The 25,064-nt window shown below is 47.2% G+C and overlaps 1 protein-coding gene across 1 annotated transcript in view; it reads right to left on the reverse strand.

The window, feature by feature from the left end:
• The window catches only part of HIPK2 (homeodomain interacting protein kinase 2), a 176,363-nt gene extending 154,688 nt beyond the window's left edge, over window positions 1–21,675 (reverse strand). The window contains 1 exon segment of the mRNA XM_070424018.1: window positions 21,483–21,675. Coding sequence (XP_070280119.1) covers window positions 21,483–21,501 — 19 coding nt within the window. The 5' untranslated portion in view covers window positions 21,502–21,675.
• Between the last annotated feature and the right edge of the window lie 3,389 nt (window positions 21,676–25,064).

A 25,064-nucleotide genomic window follows, 5' to 3' on the forward strand; every position in this document is an offset into this window, starting at 1 on the left:
CGCAGACCAGCGCCGACTCGGTGATGAAGAACACCATGGCGCTCACCTGAGACGGCCGTGCGGGAGGAGAACGGGGGAAACAGCAGAGGCGAAAGACACCAAGTGTCATGAGTGATAAAGTCAATTCCGTCTGGGGACCATGCAGAGAGAAGAATCTCTCTTGGCTCAGCATGCATTTCTTCCAGCAAGATCCCCAAATCCTGTGTATCACTGTAACCGGGCTGCTCTAAAAATATTCAATAGGGAAAAAGCAAAGGTAAACTTATGCATACCTATGACTCTTAGCTCTCCTGAAAATCACCACTTTGAGGGCTCGAGGATTTGATCTTTGCACGCACACACACACACACACCCCAACATGGCCCCCAGCCACCCACCCTGACCTAGCTTGTACAAGCAGTTAAAAGGTGAGCCTGTTCCTTTAATTATGCCAATCGTGAGATGGGGAAGGCGCCAGTTGAGAAGGCATTTAAAGCAGATTGCCCCATTTAGGGAGATATGATTCTTGTAAATGAAGACTGGCACTTTTCCTAGACTAAAGGTTGCACCGAATAACCAAGGAACAGGAAGGCCGTGCCCTGCCCGCTGGCTTCAACCCGGCTTCAAGGACAGGCGCCACCCGGAGCCAGACGGGGGACTGCGGGTGGGGGGGGGGGGGGGAGGGAGGCAGGGGGGTGGCGGGGGGGACTGTAGGAGGGGTGGGGGGACAGGGGGATGGGGGAACGCAGGGGGGTGGGAGGGACAGGGGGATGGGGGAACGGAGGGGGCAGGGGGCCGCTCTAGGCCCAGCTGCTGTCTGCTCCAGCTTAGGACCCAGTCCTGGTTTCCGAGTTTTCTTCTCCTGAGACCCCCAACGGAAGCCCGGGGAAAGCTGCTGACAGGGGCCTGACCCAAAGGCTGGGGAGAGGCCGTGTGGTTCACAAGGCCTCGTCCTTTAACTTCAGGACCAGTTTAAGGCGGTAGTGATTCTGCCTAAGTCTCCCGTGATAGAAGCACAAATGGGCGATGCTCCATGAACGCTGTCACCTGCTCTAGGTCAAGGCCTCCTGCGGGGTGGTGAGGAACAGACATTCCAGCACACCAGCACTACTCCATTCTCTTGGGAGAAACTGTGAAGGTCACCTCGTCCAACCATCCATGCTCTGCGGGACCCGGCTGTCCAGCAGTCCCAGCAAAAGGTGCCCATCCTGCACACCTCCAGGGCCGAAGGGACCCGTCCCCCAGGACTGCCCGCCTGGAGGGATTCGGCATGAGCACGTCTTCCCACAGCGGGATCACCTCTGCTCCCAGTGGCTTTCAAATCATCGGTTCAAGCTGAATCCACAGCTACCTGTATTCTTTAATCCAACTGCCCTTCAGATATTGCTTCTATTTCATACAGTTCAATTCTTAATTAATTCCTTCCTGACAAATGTTTCCTTACAGCAAATGCGTATTCTTTGAACCATGCTCTCCCTTCCCCATCTCTCAGGCCCACACACACGGGAAATCAATCTGACTCCATCACCAAGGAAGGAACGAATCAGTGGATGAATCAACCTCTCTTCCTCCTTCCCTGAACCCAGACTGCCTCATAAGGGTAATAATCATGGTAGAAGTCACATATTTTGAACAAAATGGTGGCAATATAAAAATCCAGTATTGTCAGCCTCTAAATCTCTGGACAGGGCCCACGCCTCCTACACGCGCACGTGCGCGCGCGCACACACACACACACACACACAAAGACACACACACACCCTCAGCTATTTCTATATTTAAAATAGCCTCCTTCATATACTGACTTTAAAGCTACATAATCATTTCTTAATATTATTTTTTTGACATGTAATTATTCCCCTCTTCCTATAAAATATATGTATTTCAGATATGCTCTCTTTTTAAAACATTTTATTAAGACTCTTTTTCTAGGCTTCTTTAGATATTGAGCCCATGAGTCTCCAAAGTCATCTTCAGTAAAACAAATCCTACTTCTCACTGAGCCATATTTCTTCAGTTTTAGGTTCACAGCAAAACTGAGCAGAGGTCCAGAAATCGCCCATATACCCCTTGCCTTCACATATGCTTCATCTACGCTCTCTTACGTATTCTTTAAGGCCAGCTGGAGACCCGAATCTTAATTGATAGCACTTTTCTCTATTGTTAAATGTGATCTTTGTTCACACAATCACCTTACAAATATATATTCTCCAAAAAATGTATACACACATTTTGAATAATTATAAAGGCAGTGTTTATTAACATATAGTTCATTTTCAAAATTTAAAAGAATCTAGAGAAATGAATACTTCTGTTAGAGTGTGCATACATTTTGGGGGACACCTGTATATACCTAAGTTGATCGGTCTCATTCAAACTCCCTATTCCCAGGCCCAGAACACCTTTACCTAATTTCTCTTACATATGTTACCAAGTAGTCTCAGTAACAATAAAATCTAGGGTCTAAAATCCTCCTCCTAAAAAGAGAACGAGTCTCCGAGACATGTACCAGCCATTCCCAGGCATTCATTCTAAGGTGAGAAAAAGTCACGCAGATCGTCACAAACGCCGTATCATCTGGCGCTTTGGATCCACACATGACTTTCCTGGGGGGAAGGGAAGGTGCCCTCTAATTAGGTTTTGCCTAGGGTAAAATAAAAATTAATTTATAACATTAAAATTAGAATTAAATTGATTTATAAATCACGTTTTAACTTTAAGAAGTGGAGGTGACCTAGACCTATAATAGACCAATCACTCGTTCACTAAGCATTTACTGAATACCAAGTTTTGCCAGGCACTGCGGTAGGCACCACAGACTTAGAACCAAAAGCCCACTCCTGCCCTCATAAAATCTGGCCAGAGAGGGCAGCAGAAGGAAATTACATACATATGGAGCCCGAGGATGGCAACCACACTGAGATACCACTTCAGCCCCCGAGGCTGGCTAGGGGATGGCTAGGATGAAAGACGCATGCCCCTGTGTGAACCCTGGGAACACGAAGTGAGAGAAGCCAGGTGCAAACAATCCCATTCATGCGAAGTTCCAGAACAGGAGGAAACTAGTGGTTTCTCCTGACGGAGGGGAGGGTGGGACTGGGTGATGCCGACTAATGGGCCAGGGTTTCTTTGTGGGGTGATGAAATGCTGTAAAATTAGATAGTGGTGACGAGTGCAGAATTCTGTGAATATCCATAAACCACTGAACAGTACACTTTAAATCATATCTCAATAAAGCTGTTAAAAATACATACGGAAACCAACAGTCTTCTTTTATACAAACAACCAACAGAAGACAATGAAAGACTATTTATAGCATAAACTTAAGAGATAGATAAACTATATACAGAAAACTTTAAAGTACACTGAGAAAAGAACACATGAAAAGAAAACACGATCTTAGATAAGAAGACTCGGCCTTGTAAATGTTACTTTCCCGGGTAATTTATAAATACAACGTGATCTCAATGGAAATACCAACAGGTTTCTCTCTGAAATCAAGATATGTTGATTCTAAAGTTCATATGGAAAAACACACAAAGAGAATAGCCAGGGGAACTCTGAAAAGGAAGAGCAATGAGGGAGAGCTAGTCCTTTCAGATATAAACCTCAATAATTAACAACAGACTGACCAGTGGAAAAATATATAGAGCCCAGAAATTTATTATAAACCCCTACGGGAAAACATAAACTGTGTTTTCATAAATGGTGTTGGGACAGTTGAGTACTGGAAATATATAAATTTGGCTGCAAACCTCAGAACATAGTCTGGTATAAATACCAAATGAACCAAGATATAAATGGAAAAGATAAAATTACAAAAGTACCAGAAGGAACTTAAAAACCTTGAAATAGGAAATGTCTTTCTAACTCTGACTCAACATAAAGAAGCCATAACCAAAAACATAAAGTGAAATACATAAAATTAAATAGACTTTTGAAGGGCAAAAGACACCACCACAAGTGAACCAAAACATACACGACCAACTGGGAAAAAACATTTGCAGCTGATGTTACAGACAATATATAAAGAGCTCTTAGAAATAAAGAAGAAAAAGACCAACAACATAGTAGGAAAATGTATAAAGTTCAAAACATAAAGCTCACCTAAAAATAAATATAAAATGACATTTAAACAAACGAAAGGATGCTCAGGCTCACTTATAATAAATATAAATTAAAACTACATCAAAAGACCATATCTCACCCATCAACAAGAATCCAAAAGTTTGACAATAGATTTGAAGCAGTGCTCTTGGGAGATAGGCATGTTCATAGACTGCTTGCATGAGAAGCTATGGCACAAATCCTAACACGTCAAATTTGTCAATATCTGTAAAAAATTACAGACGCACTTACCCTTTGACCATACAGTCCCACTTACAGGATTCCATCACAGGCATGCACCAGCATGAGCATGAAGTGACTTGTATATAGCGTTAGCCATTACAGATGATTTGCAAAGAGCGAAGAACTGGGCACAATCCAAAATATGTTAATGATTTATAACCATGGCATGTCAACAAAATGGAGTACTTTATGGCCATAAAAAAGACTGAAGATAATCTCTATGAACTAATATAGAGAGGGCTCTAAAACATATTGTTAAGAGAAAAAAAAAAGTTAAGATGTAAAACAATACATACAATACAGTATGCTACCTTTTGTATAATTAAAGGAGAATAAGAGTACACACACACTTTGAATCTGCAAAATGAAAGACACGAAGGGTTAAGCAAGACACTAATAAAAATAATTATCTAGGAGGAACAAAGTAAAAAGGGCAAGACTTCATTACAGATATCTTTTTAAAAATATTTTTATTGATTTTTAGAGAGAGAGGAAGGGAGAGGGATAGATAGAAACATCGATGAGAAAGGAACATCATCGATGGATTGCCTCCTGCAATACCCCTACTGGGGATTGAGCCCTGACCAGGAATTGAACTGGTGACTTCTTGGTTCCTGGGTCGATGCTCAACCACTGAGCCACACCAGCTGAGCAATTACAGCTATCTTTATATATAGTTTACATTTAATTGTTTTAACTTTTTAAAAGATATTTTATTGATTTTTTACAGAGAGGAAGGGAGAGGGATAGAGAGTTAGAAACATTGATGAGAGAGAAACATCAATCAGCTGCCTCCTGCCCTGCACACCCCCTACTGGGGATGTGCCCACAACCAAGGTACATCCCTTGACCGGAATCGAACCTGGGACCCTTCAGTCCACAGGCCGACGCTCTATCCACTGAGCCAAACCGGTCAGGGCTGTTTTAACTTTTGAACATAAAGAAATGTAGAGAGAATAACAACAAATTCCTACATACCTGTCATCTAGATCTTACACTGATAGTTTGGCCCTTTCAGTCATGTAAATGCAATACCTATCTCTAAAAAACTCAATTAAAAAATGTCTTAGCCCTGGCCGGTGTGGCTCAGTGGACAGAGTATTGGCCCACGCATTGAAGGGTGGAGGCTTGGGTTGCTGGCCAAGGGCACGTACCTGGGTTGCAGGTTCAATCCCTGGCCCTGGTTGGGGTGTGTGCGGGAGACAACAATCAATGCGTCTCTTTCATAACCATGTTTCTCTCTTTTCCCCAGCCTTTCTCCTTCTCGTCCTCCCTTCCACTCTCTCTAAAGATCAATGGAGAAAATATCTTGGGTGAGGATTAACAGCAACAAAAATGTTTTACACTGAAAAGAAACTGAAAGATATGAGCCTAACCATATGTCAAAGTGGTGACACAGTCACTCTGAGGAAGAATGTATTTTTAGGGACTTTAGAACAAGGTTTTTAATTACATATCCTTAGCTGGGTGCATGCTAAGGACAAGATAAAAATAACAAAGATGTATTAAATTTTCTCCACAGTTTCAATACTTATAGCAATATAAATATTGGTATTTTGGAACTTGATTTTTACATTTATAGGTTAAAGAGGAAATGAAGGTTTTCTGTAGTAGAGAAAGGAGCTACAATGATAAGAGGGAAGGAAGTGAAAGCACAGGGAAACAAAAACTACATCGAACATGTCCATCTGACTCTTAATTTGCAACAATATGCTGCAAATTTTCTTGCTTTTGTACACTGAAACTCCCTGGGAACAAGTCACCTGTGCTGCAATCACCACCCCTAATTAGAGACCGTGGCCTCTGACACCATTGTCCAACGCTGTGGAAAACTCCAAGACAACCGGGGGAATGGTGCCGTTTAACAGGAAAGGTAGGGGAGCTAGCTGAAGGGGTCTCACTGCCTGAACTTGTAACAAAAAGATGAATGATTAAAACACACCAAATCAATTTTAACAAAACCTATGGCTGTATGATGAGGAAAAAGAAAAAACTAATTTCTCACTATTTAAATGGCTATTGCACAATTCCTTACTTTGAAAATTAATGATTAAAGGGAAAGCATTAGCAAAGATCCTGCCTTTCCAGTTAGAACTATTATTTCACGGTAATCAGACAGCCCCGAGAGATGAGGGAAAGCTCTACTTTAGCCAAGAAACGGAAGAATCAGAAAAACATCTTTTCACAAAACTTGATGATCACAGGAGTTCAGGCAAGAACTAACGTTTGGTGCCGACACCATTCAGGAAATGGTCGCTCTGCCCGTCACATCGCACAGATCCCTTTCTGGTATCGCCTGCCAGGGGGTCCATTGTAGCTTCACTAATAGTATCACCTCTGGGATACTCTAGCCCCAGATGATGAGCTTACTAGTCAAGCCTTTAGCTACAGGCGGTGCAGGCGATGGGGGTGACGCTCAGCACCGCCCCAAGCAGGGGCCCCACTCAGCCAGAGGGTGCGTGCTTCCACAGGCAGCCGAGCGGCCCATTTCTGCAGCGGAGACTGTGCCAGGTGCAGAGGCTAAAAGGAAGCTACAGCCAGATGCACTGCATGGTCCTCGATGAGATACCAATTTCAACAAGCTGGCTTCCAAGAACATTTGGGGGCCAAGTACAGAAATCTGAATATGGACAAGGAATGAGATGACCTTTAATGACATACAAGGTTGGAAACATACCACTTTGGGGGGGGGGGGGGGAGAAAAAAGAAAAAGTACATATATATATATGTGTGCATAGAAAAGGGGTGTAACAGGGTAATTTTTATTTAAATTTTTTAAAAATATATTTTTATTCATTTCAGAGAGGGAGAGGGAGAGGGGGATAGAAACAGTAATGATGACAGAGAATCATTGATCGGCTGCCTCCCGCACACCCCCTATGGGGGATGGAGCGCACAATCTGGGCATGTGCCCTTGGCCATAATGGAACCCAGGATCCTTCGGTCCACAGGCTGACGCTCTATCCACTGAGCCAAACCGGCTAAGGCTGCAACAGGGTAATTTTTAAGAGAAGGAAAGAGAGCCCTTCTGCACGCCCCACACCAGGGATGGATTCTCTCTCATCATTGGTGTTTCTCTCTCTCTCCCTCTCCGAAATAATATATAGCGGTGCCAAAATTCCTCCTCAAGCACACAGTGCCCCAATTCCCTGTGTGAAAACCTTACCAGCCATGTCCAAAGAACCTGTAGGAGAAAAGGGAGGCTAACAGGCTTTATCAGGCTGGGGAACGTACGGCCCATGGGCTGTATAGGCTTGTGAAATCATTTCATCTGGCCCTGCCAAAGCATCAGGGGTGAGTTAAATGTCTGACCAAATACAGCAGGCTAACTTTTAAGTTGGTAATTTTGTATGGCCCTTGGCAGAAAAAGGTTCCTCACCTGTGCTTTAAGGCAACATTCAAATCCCAGGGAGAAAAACAAGGAACTAGATAGAGCTGTTGGCAGAATCGCCCTTTGACAATAAAGACACACATTCACACCCATTTATAAACTCGCCAGGATGGCTTTTCCCTTTAGTCATCACTCCCAACTTTAGAAGATGTACTCTATGCTCTAAATGGCGACTCTTTCAGGTTTCTCTATTGTAGCTTCAGACATAAACCTGTATAAGCAAAACTACATTGTACAAACATCCATCCCACTTAACAAGTTTGGGAAAGTGTCTGCAGTTTTTCTGAACTCCACAGGGGAACACAGACACATTCCTATCTTTAGAGTTTGCGGTCTAGTTGGGGAGGTAGGGAAAGCAAATGAGCCCTAATAAATGGTATCTCAAAACTCTACGTGTTATGAAGGGAAAGGAGGGTGTCCTGAGATCAGAAGAGGGGTGCTAACTTACGTTGGAGGAGGTGACATTTCAGTTATGACGGCAGAGTGAGTAGCAGCGAGCCAGCCCGGAGACAGCACAGGCCTGGAGGAGGCCAGGATGGGGCGCAGAGGGGAAGGCTGGCTACCAGGACATTGGAAAGCATGCAGGGGCCGTGTTGTAGCCATGCTGTTCAGGATTTGGGACTTTATTCAGCGTGAGGGGAAACAGTTGGGCGTCTATACTAGGAGTTATCAGATCTAATACACTTAATATCACCATGGAAAGAGGCTAAAGGCTCAAGAATGGACGTGGGTGATAGGTCAGGGCAGTCAGATGAGACCTCACGGTGGGTTAGACTGGGCTATGGCAGGTCCAACCCAGCCCAAAGCCTGTTTTTGTAAAGAAAGTTTTACTCCACAGTCCTGCCAACTCATTCATGCATTATCTACTTGTATGCATTATGCTTTCACAGCTGCAGAGCCACGTGATTGCTAGAGTCCATCTGGCCCACAAAGCCTACAATCCCTGCTATCTGTCCCTTTACGTAACGAGTTTGCTGACCACTGGACCAGCAGATGGCAGTTGAGAAGTGGACGGGTTCACCACATACACTTGACATTCATTGCTCACGGATTCTGAAATTTGTTTGTAAGCTCAGAATCCGTACGAAAGAAGGTGCCTTCAGCCCTTCGTGGACATGTGCAAACTGTGGCGAGAGACGTGGGCTGCCCGACGCACATGCTCCCACCTGAGGTCACACGAGGCTCTGCTCTCCTATACCCGGGGCAAGTGTACTTTCCACAGCCTAGCCAGTACCACGTTCTTCACACTGTTGTTCAGGATTGAAAAATGACCCCCAAGCAGAGTGCTAAAGGGCTGCCTAGGGTCTCTAAGCACAAATAAGCGGCGATGTGCCTCACGGAAAAATACGTGTCCTAGTCAACTTAACTCAGGCCTGAGCTGCGGTGGAAGAGGCTTCGAGTTCGACGTTCATGAATCAACTGTGGATTAAATGAGGGGTCTTTAACCAGAAACACACATAGAATAAGGCTGTGTGTGGATCAGCTGATGAAGCTATGACCAAAGGCTTGTAGGAAGCTAACCTAGGAGCAATGGTTCCGTATTCGCTAATTCGGTGTTTGTAGCGACTTCAGAGAGCATAACCACAGTGAAAAACAAGAATCGCTATATTTAGGAGGCAGAATCAATCAATTTGGGGGTGGATTACATGTGAAATGAATCGATTCAAGGATGACTCTTGAGTTTCTGATGTGCACTACGAGGGGAAGAAAATGCCATGTATGGAAGTAAAGGTTTGTGGAGGAGGCGCGTATTTCAGAGAGTTGACCAAGGTTTTTTCCTTTGTGCGTGTTAAGTTGGAGATGCCTGTGAGCTATCCAAAGACAGATGTCAAGCAGGCTGTTGGCTTTAGGACCGGAGCTCAGAAAAGAAGTCTAGGTACAATGTAACGCTGGGAGTCACTACCATAGAGATGGTGTCAAAAGCCCTTGGGAATCTCATGTCCTCGGGGAAGAGAGGGCCCAGGCCTGAGAGTGACGAGGAGCTGGGCTCCTTGAGTGAACAAGTGGGTGAATTTAAATCTCTTTCTAGGTGGTTTGACTTAATATAGAAATACCTCGGGGAGGAATGTAATATGGTTATATATGGAGAGAACCCAATAAATGTTCACACTCCTTGTCCAGTAATTATGCTTTGGAGAACCTATCCTAAAATTCAGACACCCCTTAAGACTACATGGAATAACACTGAGAATAACTCATGAGTATAACAGCAAGAGCCTTAACATTTGGGGAATGCTACACTGAAACTTTTGTTTTTTCCTCTGTGATTTCTTCTACCGAGTCTAAACTTAGACATTTCAACTCCTCTGAACGTTTAATAAAGATCCACCTCTATTTATTTCGAGCTTTTAAAACAATGGATTATTTTATCTACTGAAATGCACACTGCTTCAGGGTAAGGGTTCTTACCTGCTTCGTTCATTGCTGTACCCCCAGCAAATAGAACAGTCCCTGGAATATCTCATGTGCTCAACAGACTCTTGTGAAACTTAACATTTTAATCATGTAGAATTTATGTTGGTATGATGATGTGAGGTGAAAATACCCATTGAGATTTTCCAAGTTGCTATCACATGGTCCCCTTCCCATTTGTCAAATCAGGTTTCCTCCCCCACCCCACCACCGCCCCCCCATGCTTCGAGGCACCTCCTCCATCACCACTAAGTGCCTGCAGACCACAGGGCCTTCAGTGAGGGGTCTGTCCATCTGGGCCAGACCGGAAGCTTTACAGTTGGTGGGAACACACGGTAGAGAGCTCGCCCCTTTCCTACTTTTCATCTTTCAGACCTGACTATTCTATGCCCAGCTCCTTATCTTTCAAGACTGGCAGGGCTCCGTTTCTTGAATTTTGGAAACATTTATTCAGATTTTGATTGAAACAAAGAACACATTTAGAGAAAAGCCTAAGAAGAGCATATTACACATTCCACTCCCTTCTCTAGGAAGGGGCTGGGAAGACTTTGCACCTTGTAGCTAGAGCCTGTGGTCAGGGGTCTGAGCTCTGGATCCAGGCTGCCTGGGGCCAATCTCAGCTCTGCCACCTTTGAGCTGTGGTACCCCCCTGCGCCTCAGCAACACAGAACTGCAGCAGATCCTCCTGGCGGCATCACTACAGGATTCGATGAATTAATATACGTGAAACTTGAGAACAGAACTGCCATCGCCAGGGCTCGGGAAGTATCAGCTCTTAGCATCTTTTCATGGCATTTTTTTCCTTAGAGGTCTCAGGAAGCTTATCCTCAGATATTGTATTTGTTTTGCTGCCCAAAGGGGGTTCGTGGCTTGGCTGCCCTTTACGGAACCCCTCCTACGTGCCAGCCACTGGCCTCAGTGCTTTGCACTCACTCTCATGTGATCCTGTATGGCAACGGGGAGAGAGATGGGACAGCAGGGCCTCAGGGAACGTGTGTTTGTGACATTACCACACCAGCCCCATCAGCGCCCACCGCGGTGGCCCCATCTCCAAGGCTCCCAATCATGTGTCTCCTTGTTGTATGCTGCACAGACCACTATAACTTACCTGTGGGGAGCAAGGCAACCGGCCACTCAAGAGAAGAGCATGCTTTGGTATCAGGTGGGTTCAAGCCCAGGCTCTACCAGCTACTGTTTATGAGACCTTGGACATGTAATTTAATATCTCTAAGCCTCAATTTCCCCTCCTGTAAACAGAGAAAATCATAGAGCTCTTTATGGTAGTTAATAATAACATGTCATTATTGTGAGTATGATATCTGCCCGTTCTATTCTGGGACCCAGGGCCATGATGGATGAACTATAGACTGACCGGCTCTGAGAGGAGAAGAGAAAGCAGATCCGGCATTTACGACAGGCCCTGGAGAAGTTGGGGTCTCCACTCTCCTGGAGCCAGAGGCTGGAAGGCCGGAGGCTGGATCTGTACCATGTCCTATGGCTTCAAGAAGTCAAGGCCACAAAAGGCAGTTGAGCTGCAGCTAATGCCAGGAAAGCTTTAATAAAAACAACCCCTTCTGATTTTAAATACTGCCTGCTTTTTCATTTTGAGTGCATTCCTCTAAAACAGGGGTTCTCCATCAGAAATGCAAATTCTCAAGCTCCGCCCCAGACCTAGGACAGGAAACTGAAGGCGGGGCCCAGGGATCTGGTTGAACAAACCCTCCAGGTGACTGACAATCGGCCAAGTTGGAGAATCACTTCTCCACGGAGTTTCACTGTGGGAGGAACATAAATGGTACTGAGCTTTTCTGAGCAGGCAACAGGAAATGGGTCTGTTTCATCAACTCCGCTTTATGGAGCAACCGTAAGTATAAGATCAAGGCTGAGGAGGGAAAAGGGGCAGAGCAGTGTGTCCAGTGAAGCAATCACCAGCCATGACTTGTATAAACAGGAAGCATTTCAAGTTGCCTCTGTTGCCCAAGTTCTCACAGCAAGAAGCCCCCTCATCAGCACCACCCTTAGAAGAGGGCATCAGGGGCCCCAACCATGGACCCCATAGTTCCAAGGTGCCAGCCACACCTCTCCCCAAGGGAGAGGAGTCCCCAGTCAGGAGGTGTGCCCACTCCTACCATGTTCTGGGTCCCTGGGAATCCAGCCCAAAAGGCCTCGCGCCCACTCCCAGGCCTTCCCCGGGGCCGCTGGGTGCACGCTGGCTTGAGCAGGCCTTCCCCAGGGCCACAGATTGGACACCCCAACCAGGGGCAGAGAGAACTGGTGTGTCGCAGACTGGGAGCCTTGTTTCGCACTGCAGTCCCAGGACTCACCAATGTCAGGGCCAGCCCGTCCCTTAGTGTGTATCTGTGTGTTCAAACACTTGCTTAGTTTACTATTCTGGACAGAGCACACCAACAGGATCTAATTTGGGGTCAGAACGTCATGCCTGGAACAGGACAGATCTCCACCTCTGGTCATGTCAATGGGAAAACACGACTCTCACAGGTACCGTGGGAAGCCGCTCAGTGACTGGACGGGCTCTGAGGTTCGGTGGCTCACGTCACGATGGTATTGGTTTCTCTTCCGTGATTTTTTTCCTGGTTAATAAGTGGTCCATGGTGACAAGCTGTGACTTTCTCAGGGAAACATAAAGAATAACTTCCTAACAGAAGACCCTTTAAACACTGGTGCTGAGGGTGTGTGGCCTTGCTTTCCTTGGGCAAGGGGGACATCCTCCCTCTGGCTGGGCTCAGCGAGGCACTGTGGGCTGCAAGGGACCCAGCACCCCCTTACGGGCCTGGGGGGAGAGCCTACCAGCTCTGTAGAAGAAATACCACGTATTGCTAACACCTGCAAGCTTCCCTGACCCCGTATCACCACCATAAGGGGTGGGGAGGAGAGTGAAAGGAACAAATATTTATTGACCCCCTGGGTCAGGCATGCTGAGAAGTGCTCTGTGCATTTTCTCCTGTGCCCCCCAACTGCTCAGTTCCATCGCCACGATGCTCACGGCCTCCCAGCATGGCTCACCCTCCTGGCTGCCTTATTCCTTCTATTAATGCCAGGCCAGGAAAAATTACCTTGTTCAAGTATGATTTTGATGATATTGGTCCCCTTCTCCCTCTACACCATAAAAAGTCTCTTGAATTAGAATCCCTTTAAACCTTTCAACAGCTGATCCCAAACACTCAGTGTTCTCATCTGCTGGTCTATTTTGTGCTTACCACTCCAGCCAAGCAAAAATTACTCTGCAAATGAATTCCATCATGCCCTCTGCTTATTCACCTTGTTAAACCAGAACAAGAGCTGTGTCTCTTTGTATAGGAACACCTCATTTATCCGACCTCATTGGAAATCAGCTGCACCACAAAAACTGATCTACATAAATTAATTCCCTTTCTTTCAGAAACGTAACCCTTTAAAGTGGCCTTAACTCCTTTTTGGAACAAGCCATGGAATAATCAAATGAAAGAGATTTTTTATTTTAGCCATTTTCTAATGGACACATTTCTCTAACACATTAGAGAACCTCCCAGTCTCCGTTAACAGAATCTAATGAATATCGATTAATCTCTTCCTGATGGTGCAGGTCATGCTTAATGAATAACAGTAACCACAGTGTGCTGGAGCTGGAGATGTAAGTGGTTCAGGGGGTAAAGCCGTGTGCATGTGCATGTGCATGTGCGCTGTCTCCATCTCTCCTCACCTGTTATAGTTCCTCTGAAGTGGACTTTCCCACGGAAGCTCCTGCTGTCAGTCTAGGTTCTGTGAGTAGGTGCCATTACAGAGGACTCAGGAGGGTGTAATTTACTGCCTTTCTGCATAATTTCAAGAATTTACATGCTGGTTTTTGTCAGTCTACAAATTCCTCATTAGCGAAAAAAATTAAAAAACAAAAAAGAACACATTTCCACAACAGCAACAAGCCAGAGTTTTCCAAATTCCCTTACCATGTGACTTTCAACAGGATTCCAGGAACACATACCATTGAAATGTGCCCCTTTAATGCTATGAAATGAGAAGTTCTATATAGAACTGGCATGATGGATCCCTCTTCTTATGCTAAGCCCTTGGAAAAATCATTTTACATTGTAACAATGGTTGAACCAAGGAGGTAACATTGATTGATATGGAGGAAAATGGTAAAAATACAGGAACAAGCCTTATTTCATCAGGATGCAATCTGTAACTGCGTGAACCCAAAGTGCTTTTTCCACCCAATGTTATGGCAAGTTCCACAATCCTTCACTGAGGATGAGGAGCATAACCTGGGGTGGGGAAGGGAGCGGGGGTGGGGGTGGGGGGAGTCCTTGTCCACTCGTATATTCGACTGCATTCTTATTGTGAGAACAAAGGTTTTTATAACGTCTGCAGCATTAGCACATGCAAGAGTGAATCAATCTTACTAGTAATTCTGCTCAAACGCAGTGGCATTTAATTAACCAGAACCTACTAGAGCAAAAGAAGTTAGGCAAGAATTGCTAAAACACTGCAAATCTGTTCAGCGCTGTGTGTAGAAATAAGTGGCTGTAAAGCCACAAAATTATTTTGCAGTTTCAAAGGCTTGCTCCTTTTTTTTTTTTAAATTGGATTTTGCAGTTTCAGAGGCTTTCTCCTTTTTTTTTTTTTTTAAGTTGGCAACTATTTTATACTAGCTTACTTTCTAATGCAAAGTCATCCGTTAGAGAATCCCAAGTTGAATGGCTTTGTCTGTCACGTCTTTTGCCTTTTCCATTGGCTTTAGACCAGCGAGAGGGAGGCACTCCCACTGCCAGTCTGACTTGTAACCGCTCTCGTGATACCTCGCTCACTTGCGGCAGAGAACCTGGTAAAACAGGTATGGCTTTAGCTGACTCCAAATCTGTAAAGAACTTGACTGACTGTCCTAAGTCTGGATGAATGGATGTGACACTGAATCATTAAGATTCTTCTGTGCGCTCTTTTCCTCCTCTTTCAAGAGTAGTTCACGTTCTTATACTTATGTCCTCTGTATTCTGTTTGTCAGATCTGCAGGAGGAAACCAAGAGCTGGAAGTAGGTGGGTGAAATTCAAAGTGACGAAGCTTAGATTCAAAGAGCGAGCGGAAGACGGCATTATCTGGGGTGAGGGCTGCTCAGACACGAGTACAGGAAAAATACTCAGGACCGAGGTGAAAGCAAGGTAACCAGAGGTCACCAACCCTGGCCAGGGCTGGTGGGATTTTCAGTTATTACTTAGGTACTATATTAAAGGAAGTCAATTGAACAAATGTTTATGAAGCGCCTACTGGGTTTAAGGAACTGCCCAGCTGCTGTAGGGGATACAAAGATGAATCAGATTTGGCTCTTGCCCTCCAGGGGCTCGCACTGATGCAAGAACCCTGAAGTCATTTTTCTTGCACACAGTGTACTAATGAGACCAGTATTAAAGGCCTGTATTCAGTTCTGATCACCACCATTTGTATTTAATGTGGAGAAACCAGAGCCTTCAGGAGGGAGAGAGCACAACACGGGCCCTGTGAGGACAGAGCCAGAGACCCAGTTATTATCTTCAAGCGTAGGAAAGGTTTTAGAGAAAGGACCCGAGTAAAAGAAAACAGGTTTGGAGGACAGCAGGCGAGATTTCAGGCCGGGAATTTCTTGACAATTGGGTTAATAGAATCCTGGAATTGGTCAGAGGGAGTTACTAGTGTGGCCTTTTCCTGGAAATTGTTTTTTTCTGATAACCTGATAATTTCAGTCAAGAACATTCACCTTCCTGAAGGCGGGAGGGTGAACTCTATTTCTCCCAAGGTCCTCTCCTGCTCTGGCTCCAGCTCCCAAGAGGCAGACCTGGGCTTTCTTCTCCCTTAACCCCTTGCCTGAGTGATCTGCTGAGTGACCACCAATCCACACCTCCACCACCAAGTGTCGCAAACTACCTGGAATGCAAGACCTCAGCCAGGCAGCCAAGCCAGGAATTAATCTTCCGGCAGCCACGTATGATGCAAGGGTCCGTTCCCAACAGCCTGGGATGCTAAATACCAAAAACAGAGAGTCTCCAAGCAGCAGGTGCGCATTTGAAATATATTTGCATTTATAAGGATATAAAACGGTAAGTAATGAAACAGGAGGACGCAATCTGCAAATCAGAGGTGGTCATTTCTAAGGGAATCTGTCCTAGGTATTTTCTACATTCGGTGATAAATTCTGATTCCAAATAAAGAAAATATTTCAAGAGGAAAGAGGGAAATGGCATCTTCCCTTTATACCAGGGGTGGGGAACCTTTTTCTGCCAAGGGCCCTTTGGATATTTATAACATCACTTGCAGGCCATACAAAACCACCAACTTAAAAATTAGCCTGCTGTATTTAGTCAAACATTTAGTTAACTCCCCCTTCCTGCCTGGGCAGGGCCAGCCTTATCTGGCCCATGCGCTGGACATTCCTCACGCCTGCTTTCCACCTTAAGAAACATTAACAGATGAAAATGAACCGGCACACACACCTACACACGAGGAAAACAAGCACCTGGACTCAGACCGTGGGCTGGTGAGCCCATGTTTAGTTCTGACTTTGACTTCTCAGACCCGCTGAACTCCTCGAGGACAGGGACCCCACATAAAAGTCTGTTGAAGGAATGCATTCAAGCAGCGCCCTACCTGTAAAGTAAGGTGGCAGTGCCCACCTCTTGGGTCTGCTAGGAAGACAAGTTAATGCGGGTAGAGAGTATAGCACAAACTAAGTGGGGTCTGAGTCACTATTATCACTGTGAACTTCAGGCATGTCCGTTTCTTTTAGAGAAAAAATAAAGACCCTCCTATTTACTCCAGGTTCTCAATTTCCTTTTTCTTTTTTCCCCAATAGGGTATTGACATTACGAGTTTGGGCCTTTCAGGTTCACACTTTGTGGTGATTATTACAGTCAGCTCGCATTATTCTGAATCCTGTCTTTGACAGCAACCTGAAGTGCTTGAATTGTCAACATAAGACTACCAGAAAGCATTGGCAAAATATCTGTTCAGCGAACAATAAAAAATACCTGTTCAGAGAACAAAAAAAGGTTCACATATCGTATCCTCTTGATCATCCCTACTTTGTTCCACCTAAACCTCGAAGGTGGTTCCCCAAGACTGGTTTCTATGAGAGGAACAAGGAAGGGAGAAATGAAAGAACATACAGAATAAAATATGAAGACTACGAGCAGCTGAAGCTTGCTTAAAGCACCAAGTTTCTTTTGTAGGAAAATGATGTGGTGTGCACGGTGAGCCTGCAGGCGCTGGCTCGTGGGTAGGTGGGTGGGTGGGTGGGTGGGGGCCTCCCCTCGGAGGAGGCCCTTGGTAAGCCGGCCCTCCTGCCCTGGCCTGCTGCCTGGGTCAGGAATGGATCTTGATGAAGGGCAAAGGTCATACCTTTCAGACTTTGGGATGCTTTCCCAGAGGCACAGCTGCAGCCTCGAAACTGTTCTGCAGGCTCGCCTCCTCGTTTTTAAAGTGGCACAGAATATGCCTCTACAGATGAGAAATTCTCCACCTGAAACCAGCAGCAGCTCAGTGGGAATCCCGGATCGGGGAAGGTCACAGAGGGGGTCAAAAAGGGCTCTTTCTTCTGTGGCCAGAGGGGGCTTATTGTTGCTGGTGCCCAAACTGGAAAAGGAATGGCAGGAGATTAATAATTGAAATGTTGCTATTATTGGTTTTCTAAACTGTGGGTTATTCTTTCCCTGGAGTCATCATGCCTGTAAGCAGCTCAAAAGATAGAGGGGTTTAACACACACTGAGAAAATGCCCACCCCCAGCCAGGCACTTTCCATCCACTCGTGAGAAGTGAGAAGTTCGGCAACACGTCCGAGCCATACGCTAGCTCCCTCTGATTCAGATATTGTACCCACTGCCCGGAACTAGGGTGACATTAACGAGCCTTGATTCACTATTCAAATGTGGTGAGAATGAAAACAATATTTATACTTACTCATTTAAAACACATAACACACAAACACAAGAAAAGATATTTCAGAACATGTGTCATCAAATTATTTTAATGGAAGATGATTCAGAACCCATTTCTTGGTAGGCATCTTGGTAGGTGTGTTCAGGCCCATCCGATGGTAGATTTCAACACTTTGGGGAAGACTGACTGTGTAAGTCAGTGGTTCTCAACCTTGGCTGCACATTAGAATCACCTGGGAGTCTTTTTAAAATCCTGATTTCTGGGCCTCATCCTCCGGAAATTCTGTTTCTTTGTTACTAATGTTGTGGCCCCACCCCATAACAAAGAAACAGAATTTCCGGAGGCTGAGGCCCAGAAATCAGGATTTTAAAAAGATTCCCAGGTGATTCTAATGTGCAGCCAAGGTTGAGAACCACTGGTGTAAGCAGTCAACGTGGCTCCTCTCAGGTACAGTAGAGCATAACTAACTTGGAACTTAGGGTCTTCTCCTTCAGAACCTGCGGCAACATAGATCTTTTCGGTTGGCCTTTGCACTACATGTTGAAAAAAGCCTTGCTAAGCAAGTCGATGGAGTAACCAACAATTGTGAGGCAAATGTTTAACCTTCTAAAGAAAACAAACCTTTTTAAAGAAGTTGAACCTAATCAGTACCGAGCCACTGAAAACTAATGTGCTATTTATAAACCTATCCTTAGAAGCAAATTGTGGAAGACTGATTACACTCTGCCACCCAGTAACTCGCATTAGCAAACATGCCCTGTTTGGAAGACAGCCTTTCTCTCTAAACATCGGGCAGTTCAGAATGCTCCCCTCGTGCATCCAGGTTTTCAGCCCATATCCCAGCTTGGGGCGACTGCACCCCATTTAAACAAATGCACTCTCCTGAATGACAGCTGAAACGCCTTCACCTGTCTCCTGAGAAGAACCCCAGGCCCGATTTTTTAGTAGCGTAAAAACTATTAGAAATCACTCTTCCTGGAGAATTCCACGGGAAAATTCCTGCTCCTTCAGGACACACACAGGGAGTCCTCGTGTTCTGACTGGGATCTGGTAAAAATCAGGCTCACTGAATCCAGCGGGTACCGCCAAGGAGGGAAAAGGAGGTCACTGGAGTCTCAGAAGCACTCAGCACAGTGAGTGAGTGGAGGTTCCAGCGATACACTCCTTGACTCTGGAGGTCACTCATCTGTTTCAGAGCGTGACCAACAGACTCTTTCAGTAAGACCCTGGATGTGTGCAGAGGGGTGCTGAACTGGCTGAGGAGGGGAGAAGAGGAAGACTAGGAAAAGGATGATAGTGACGCACAGAGACACTGAAGCATCAAAGCGTACAAAACCTCGGAATAATTAAGAGAGCGTACAAACAAGACGGAGGGAAGCCCAGGGCTGAAAGCGGTGGCCAGGGAGATCACCTGGGACAGGGAGGGAAGGCTTGCAAACAAAACATGCACTCCTGAGACCTCTGAGGTCCCTCATGAGTCTTCAACCATAACACCTGGCACACCCACAGTCCCGCATCTGGGGTGAAGCGCTAGAAGAACGCTGTAGAAAGAACAGGAGTGCCCAGGCTCAGCCCCAGGGGTCGGGCCTACATTCCACGTGGATTTAGAACGAAAGGAACTGGAGGAGAACAGTGCCGTTCCCAAGATGGCTTTCCACAAGGTTGACAAAATACATCCCAACCCACACACCCAGCCCCTGTGAAAGGGAAAGCAGCCGGTTTACTGTAGTTCTGAATTCAAGGCCAAGTTCCTTCTCTAATGCTCACCCGGTGTGTCCAGCAGAGGGAGTCTCAAGGAGGTACTTCATAAAGAGAAAATTGTTTCATTTTAACACTCCATAGACAGTGGGAGCATTGACGGTAGCCCCCTCCCAGAGACACAGACGAACAATGAATGCCCAACATGGGTCCTCCTAGCAGGCCACAGAGCCACGGGCTCCCTCTATGCTGCGTGGTGGAGTGATCAGAAATTTCGTTTTGTTTTGTCGAATGGTTAAATGGACCTTGTGTTCTTCAGAATCAAAGAGGAAAGCCCCTGGAATAACATCTCTCTGTTGCCTTCTAAACAGCCCCTTTGTTTCCAAGAGAGTCTGAAAAAAAATATTTACAGTCCATAGGTTATTTACAGCCTCGCTATCCAGGGCCTGACTGGTAACTTTATTCCACCCAGAAACCTAATTCATTTGGAGCCCTGGAACTAATAACAGATTTTCTTTGCAGATAAGTGTTTTTTTTTTTTTTTTAATCTGCCTCTTACAACAAAGATAAAACTATTAATGCGTTCCCTGTTTCACTCGCCACCACTGTTCTCTGGATTTATGGAAGGATTAAAATCGCCTCTCCTCACCCCTCCTCTCTGCTTCACACAAACCTCTCTTCCCCTCTCATTTGCTATTTCATCCACAGAATCTCTGAACAAAACCGAACGAAAGCCAGATGGACTGCCGCTAAAAGTATGTAAAGGCTGCTATTCCAATGATTTCATGAGAAAAACATTTTCACGATGAAAAGATTGAAAAATCAGGCCCACTTGGGTCTAGAATCCCTCCCACTACAGGCACACAAAAACACACCGAAGTGTAAAAAACTTAGTTGATTCTGGTTTGATTTCTGGCTGGAAACTGACAGAACTGACGGAAGAAAAACGAGAGGGAGGGAGGGCAGGGAAGCGAAGCGCTTTCGCCCTGCGTTTTCTTTCTTCCTAAAGACAGTCGAACCCGACAAAATGACCCAGCGCCAGGTGAAGGTGCGCCGCGCAGAACACCCGGACCCGTCCAGAAAGGCGTCTTGGCCGCCTCCCCAACTTGAAAACCTAAACTACATTTTCTCTTTACACACGTCGATGCGGGGGGATTTCAGGCTGTTTCATTGTTCTGCCCGGGTCCGACCCGGACTTTCCCCCCCCCCCCCACCCCCTTCTCCTCACCTAGCCCCGCGCATTCCGACCCCACAGGCCCCCAAAGCCGAGGCTCGCGGAGGATAAAGGGGCGCGGGTGGGAGTGGAGACAAATGGAAAAGGGAGCTGCGAGGACGGAGTGGAAAGGAGATCATCCTAAAGGTAATCTTCTGGGGGTGGGGGGCGAAAGCTACACCCATCACCTTTATCTATTACGAATAAACAGAAAGCACAATCATGGGATCCGTCTTTTCCAGGCGCCCCCTCCCCATTTCTTTTCTTCGGGCAGTAGCCCACCCTCGCACCCCCGCCCCCTCCACCCTGGAAATAAGATCCTGTTAAATTCCGGATCCCGGCCGTTTTCTGGGCAGGGGAGGGGATGGAGGGGAGGGGAGGGGATGGAGGGGAGGGGTCCGAGCCGGTGAAGCCCGGGGGTGGGGCGCGGGGGCCGGGCGCCGGGGCTGCGGACCGGGGGCTGCCCGGCGAGGGGCCGCGGGCAGAACAAAGCTGCGGGGGCCGCGGGCGAGCCGGTCGGCGGGCGGGCGCCCCTTACCTTCGTACACGGGGGCCATCGGGGCCGGGGTGTCCGCGATTCATGGCAACGGAGAAGGGATCGCGGCGCGCGAGCTCGGCCCCCCCAGCCTCAGTCGGAATCTGCCATCTTGAGCCTGTGTCTCCGCTCTCGGCGCAGCCGGGGCCGCTGGCGCCCGCATCACCGCCTCACTTGGCCGGCGCCCGGGGAGAGAGCCGGGCGCCGCCGCCGCCGCGGCCCGGGCCCTGCGCGGGGCTCCGGGGCGGCCGGGGGGCGCAGCGGCGGAGGCCGAGGGGCCGAGCGGCCGCGGCCCCCGAGCGGGTCCGCGGTGGGGCGGGAGCCGGGGCGGGCAGCGCGCGGCCAGTCCCCGGCCGGAGCTCAGCTCAGCATGGCTGTGTGTGGGGGCTTCGGCAAAAGTTGCACGGGAGGCGGAGGGGCGGGAGCAGCCGGGAGGAGGGGCGGGGGGCGGGGGCCGGGGGGCGGGGAGCGGCGGGGCGCGAGCGAGCCGGGGAGCGGAGTCCGCGCGCAATCGAGCGCCGATGGCACGGATGCGAGGCGGGGAAGGCCGAGCCGAGGGCAGAGCGGCGGGCCGGGCCGGGGGGCGGGGCCGGCCGGGGGCGGGGCGGGGCCGGGCAGCCGCGATTAAAGGGAGCGAAGGAGGCTCGGGAGGGCGAGGGGTGCCCACAGGTTCATTTTGACTGGCGGAGGGGAGCCGGCGGGCCAGGGGAGCAACCAGAACTTTGCGCGTGTGCGCGCGCGCCCTGGGGCGGGAGGGGGCGCAAACTAGAAGGGGGCGTCGGCTGGCAGTGTCTCCCTCCGGTCGCACCTGGTTGGCGCTCCCCGACAGAGGTGTGGAGGGAATGAGTGAAGGAGTGGGCGCCAGCAGTCCTCGGAGGGAGGATGAGTGAGTGGAGGAGCTTGACATCCGTAGGAGAAAACGAAAAGAAAAAATAAAAAGAAATCCATAGCAGGTCAAAGATGCAGAAGCCATTCATTCCGTGGACGCGCAAGGAATGCAGCACGCGGCGGTGGCTGCGGGAACCTGGTTTCCACGTCGTCTCACGCCCACAGGGGCCTTACAGGCTCTTCCATCACCTGGACGGTCCCTGCCGACTCGTTCCCAGGCCTCTGCCCTTCTCCGCGGAACCTTCCCAGGCCTCTGCTTTCTCCCATCAAGCCTTCCACGAAACCTTCTCCAAACTCCCCAGCCCTGAGCCTCTCCAGGTTCATGTCTGCAGGCCTTCCTGGATTCGGTGACAGGACGCGCTGCCATGGCCTTCAAATTAAGAAGAGGCGTCTCCTGTTAGGCAGAGCTTTGGAAACTGTGGGTCGTGACAACAATCGATCATTAAAGAAATTCAGTAGATGGCAATCAGCTTTAAAAAAAAAGAAATGTATCAGAATAAAAAAAAAATTAGGATCCATTGCCCTTAGTAAGGGTAACTGGTTGCATAAATCTCTTGTTTCAGTTATATATACTGGACAACAGTACTGTACTATGATGTAAATTGTATTTCCTAATACTGAAAGTCATGGATGAAAAAAGTTTAAAATCTATGTTGGGGGTGCATAATAATGATTTCTAATACGGCACTACTTTCCTAAAACCAAGCCCGTTATATTTTCACTACCACTTGTCATTCCCAACCTCCATACCCTGTGACCACCCTCCTCAAACGCCTCAAAAAAAAAAAAAAAAAAAGAGACAAGCCCTTTCATGCATCTTCCTAGTTTTGTTAGTGGCACATCATTCCCAATTCATATCAAGATGACCTTAGACCAGCCATGGGCAAACTACGGCTCTCGGGCCGGATCCGGCCCGTTTGAAATGAATAAAACTAAAAAAAAAAAAAGACCGTACCCTTTTATGTAATGATGTTTACTTTGAATTTATATTAGTTCACACAAACACTCCATCCATGCTTTTGTTCCGGCCCTCCGGTCCAGTTTAAGAACCCATTGTGGCCCTCGAGTCAAAAAGTTTGCTCACCCCTGCCTTAGACACTTCCATCTTCCTTGTCCCCATATTCAATGCTACTCTTCCTACTGCTTCTCTTAGCCTGCCATTCACATTTGCCGGTTCCTAGAAACCATTGCTAGAACAGGACTCAGGTCTTCTGGACTAGCCTTACCCTTTTAAAATTGAAGAAATGAGGCCCAAAGAAATGAAATATAATGCCCAGTGTTACAGAGAATTAAGTCTTAGGGTCACATCTTTTGGCTCCCACTCTGGTGTTTTTTGCTTCGCACCATTCATTCATCCCTTCCTTTTCTGCCCCCCCTGCCATCCTTACCTGGTCTCAGCACAGTTCACATAAGCACACGCCACCTTCCTGACACAGTTCTGCCCATGCCAGGCTCCTGCTCACATGTGACAAGGACTCAACCTCTGCACACAGGGCTGAGGTTACTGGCTCCTTGGCTCTCAGTCAAGGCAGGCAAGCCCTGACTTACCTTTCCAAGCACATGAGTTCAACACGTCTCTGCCTCTCCAGCCAGACTGGTTTACTCGTGCTCCTCTGCCAGCCTAGGCCATCTGGGCCTCTGTCTTTGCCCAGGCTGCTACTTTCCTACCAATGGTGCCTTCTCCATCTTCGCTCTTTAACCAGATTCTACCTGTGCCCAAGGTAGCGATGAGATTAGGACAGACTTGGGTTTCAGATCCTAGCTCTTGCACTTATAGCTGTGTGGATTAGTCAAACTGCTGAACTTCTCAGACCTTCAGTTCCTGTATCTCAATTACAATGAGAATAGTAATAATGTTCTTTTCTCTTGTACGTAAGTCTCTATCACAACCTTGTCAATGTAAGAAATGTCCAAACCTTTGCTCTGAGTTTATTTGAGTCAAACTGATGACATATGCTGGGGAGCAAGATCCCAGATACTCTGGAGAATAATAGTTTTGTAGTTTCCTGCATGCATTTGAAATTAAGAAGGGAACATAAGGAAGATGATATGGAGGTGGGAGAAAGCTAGGCGGGGCTTGGATTACAGGATAGTTAACAGTTAATGAGATTATGTGCTCTCTTGAGGTGAATGCCTCTTCCAGGGGTATTACTTCTGGCATCTCAAAGGCGTGTTAACCTGTCCTAGATGCACAAGAACAATGGACAGGGCTGGCTTCAAACCTTTCACTAAAAAATGTTGTAGGTCTGGGGTGTGACTACCCAGCCACGACCAGCCCAGTTAGAAATTTATGACCAGCTCACCCCTGTGAGGTTACTTCCCATAGAACCACCACCCCGCCATCCCCGCACCCCTCTCTTTTGTCCACAACCTTTACCATAAAGGCATTATCTCTCTTCCCTTTCCCGTGCTGCACAACAGAACTTTCTGCCATGCTGGAAATGTAACAGCTTGTGGCTGCTGAGCACCACGAAATGTGGCCAGTGTGACTGAGGAACTGAATTTTCATTTTTAATTGATTGTTCTGTGTGGCCAGTGGCCACCATAATTGGACAGTGCATTTCTAACCTGTATGCTCAGCCAGGGAAGAACCCATGCCTGATCCTGCTTGACATCATATCCCCAGCAGTGAGCACACGGCCTACTGCACAAATACTGGTTGAATGAATGATAGCTGCCATTTATTGCACGCTCACT

Source organism: Myotis yumanensis, unplaced genomic scaffold, assembly GCF_028538775.1.
Source record: "Myotis yumanensis isolate MYYU_CA2020_CCGP unplaced genomic scaffold, mMyoYum1.0.hap1 SCAF_9, whole genome shotgun sequence".
Lineage (NCBI taxonomy): Eukaryota > Metazoa > Chordata > Mammalia > Chiroptera > Vespertilionidae > Myotis > Myotis yumanensis.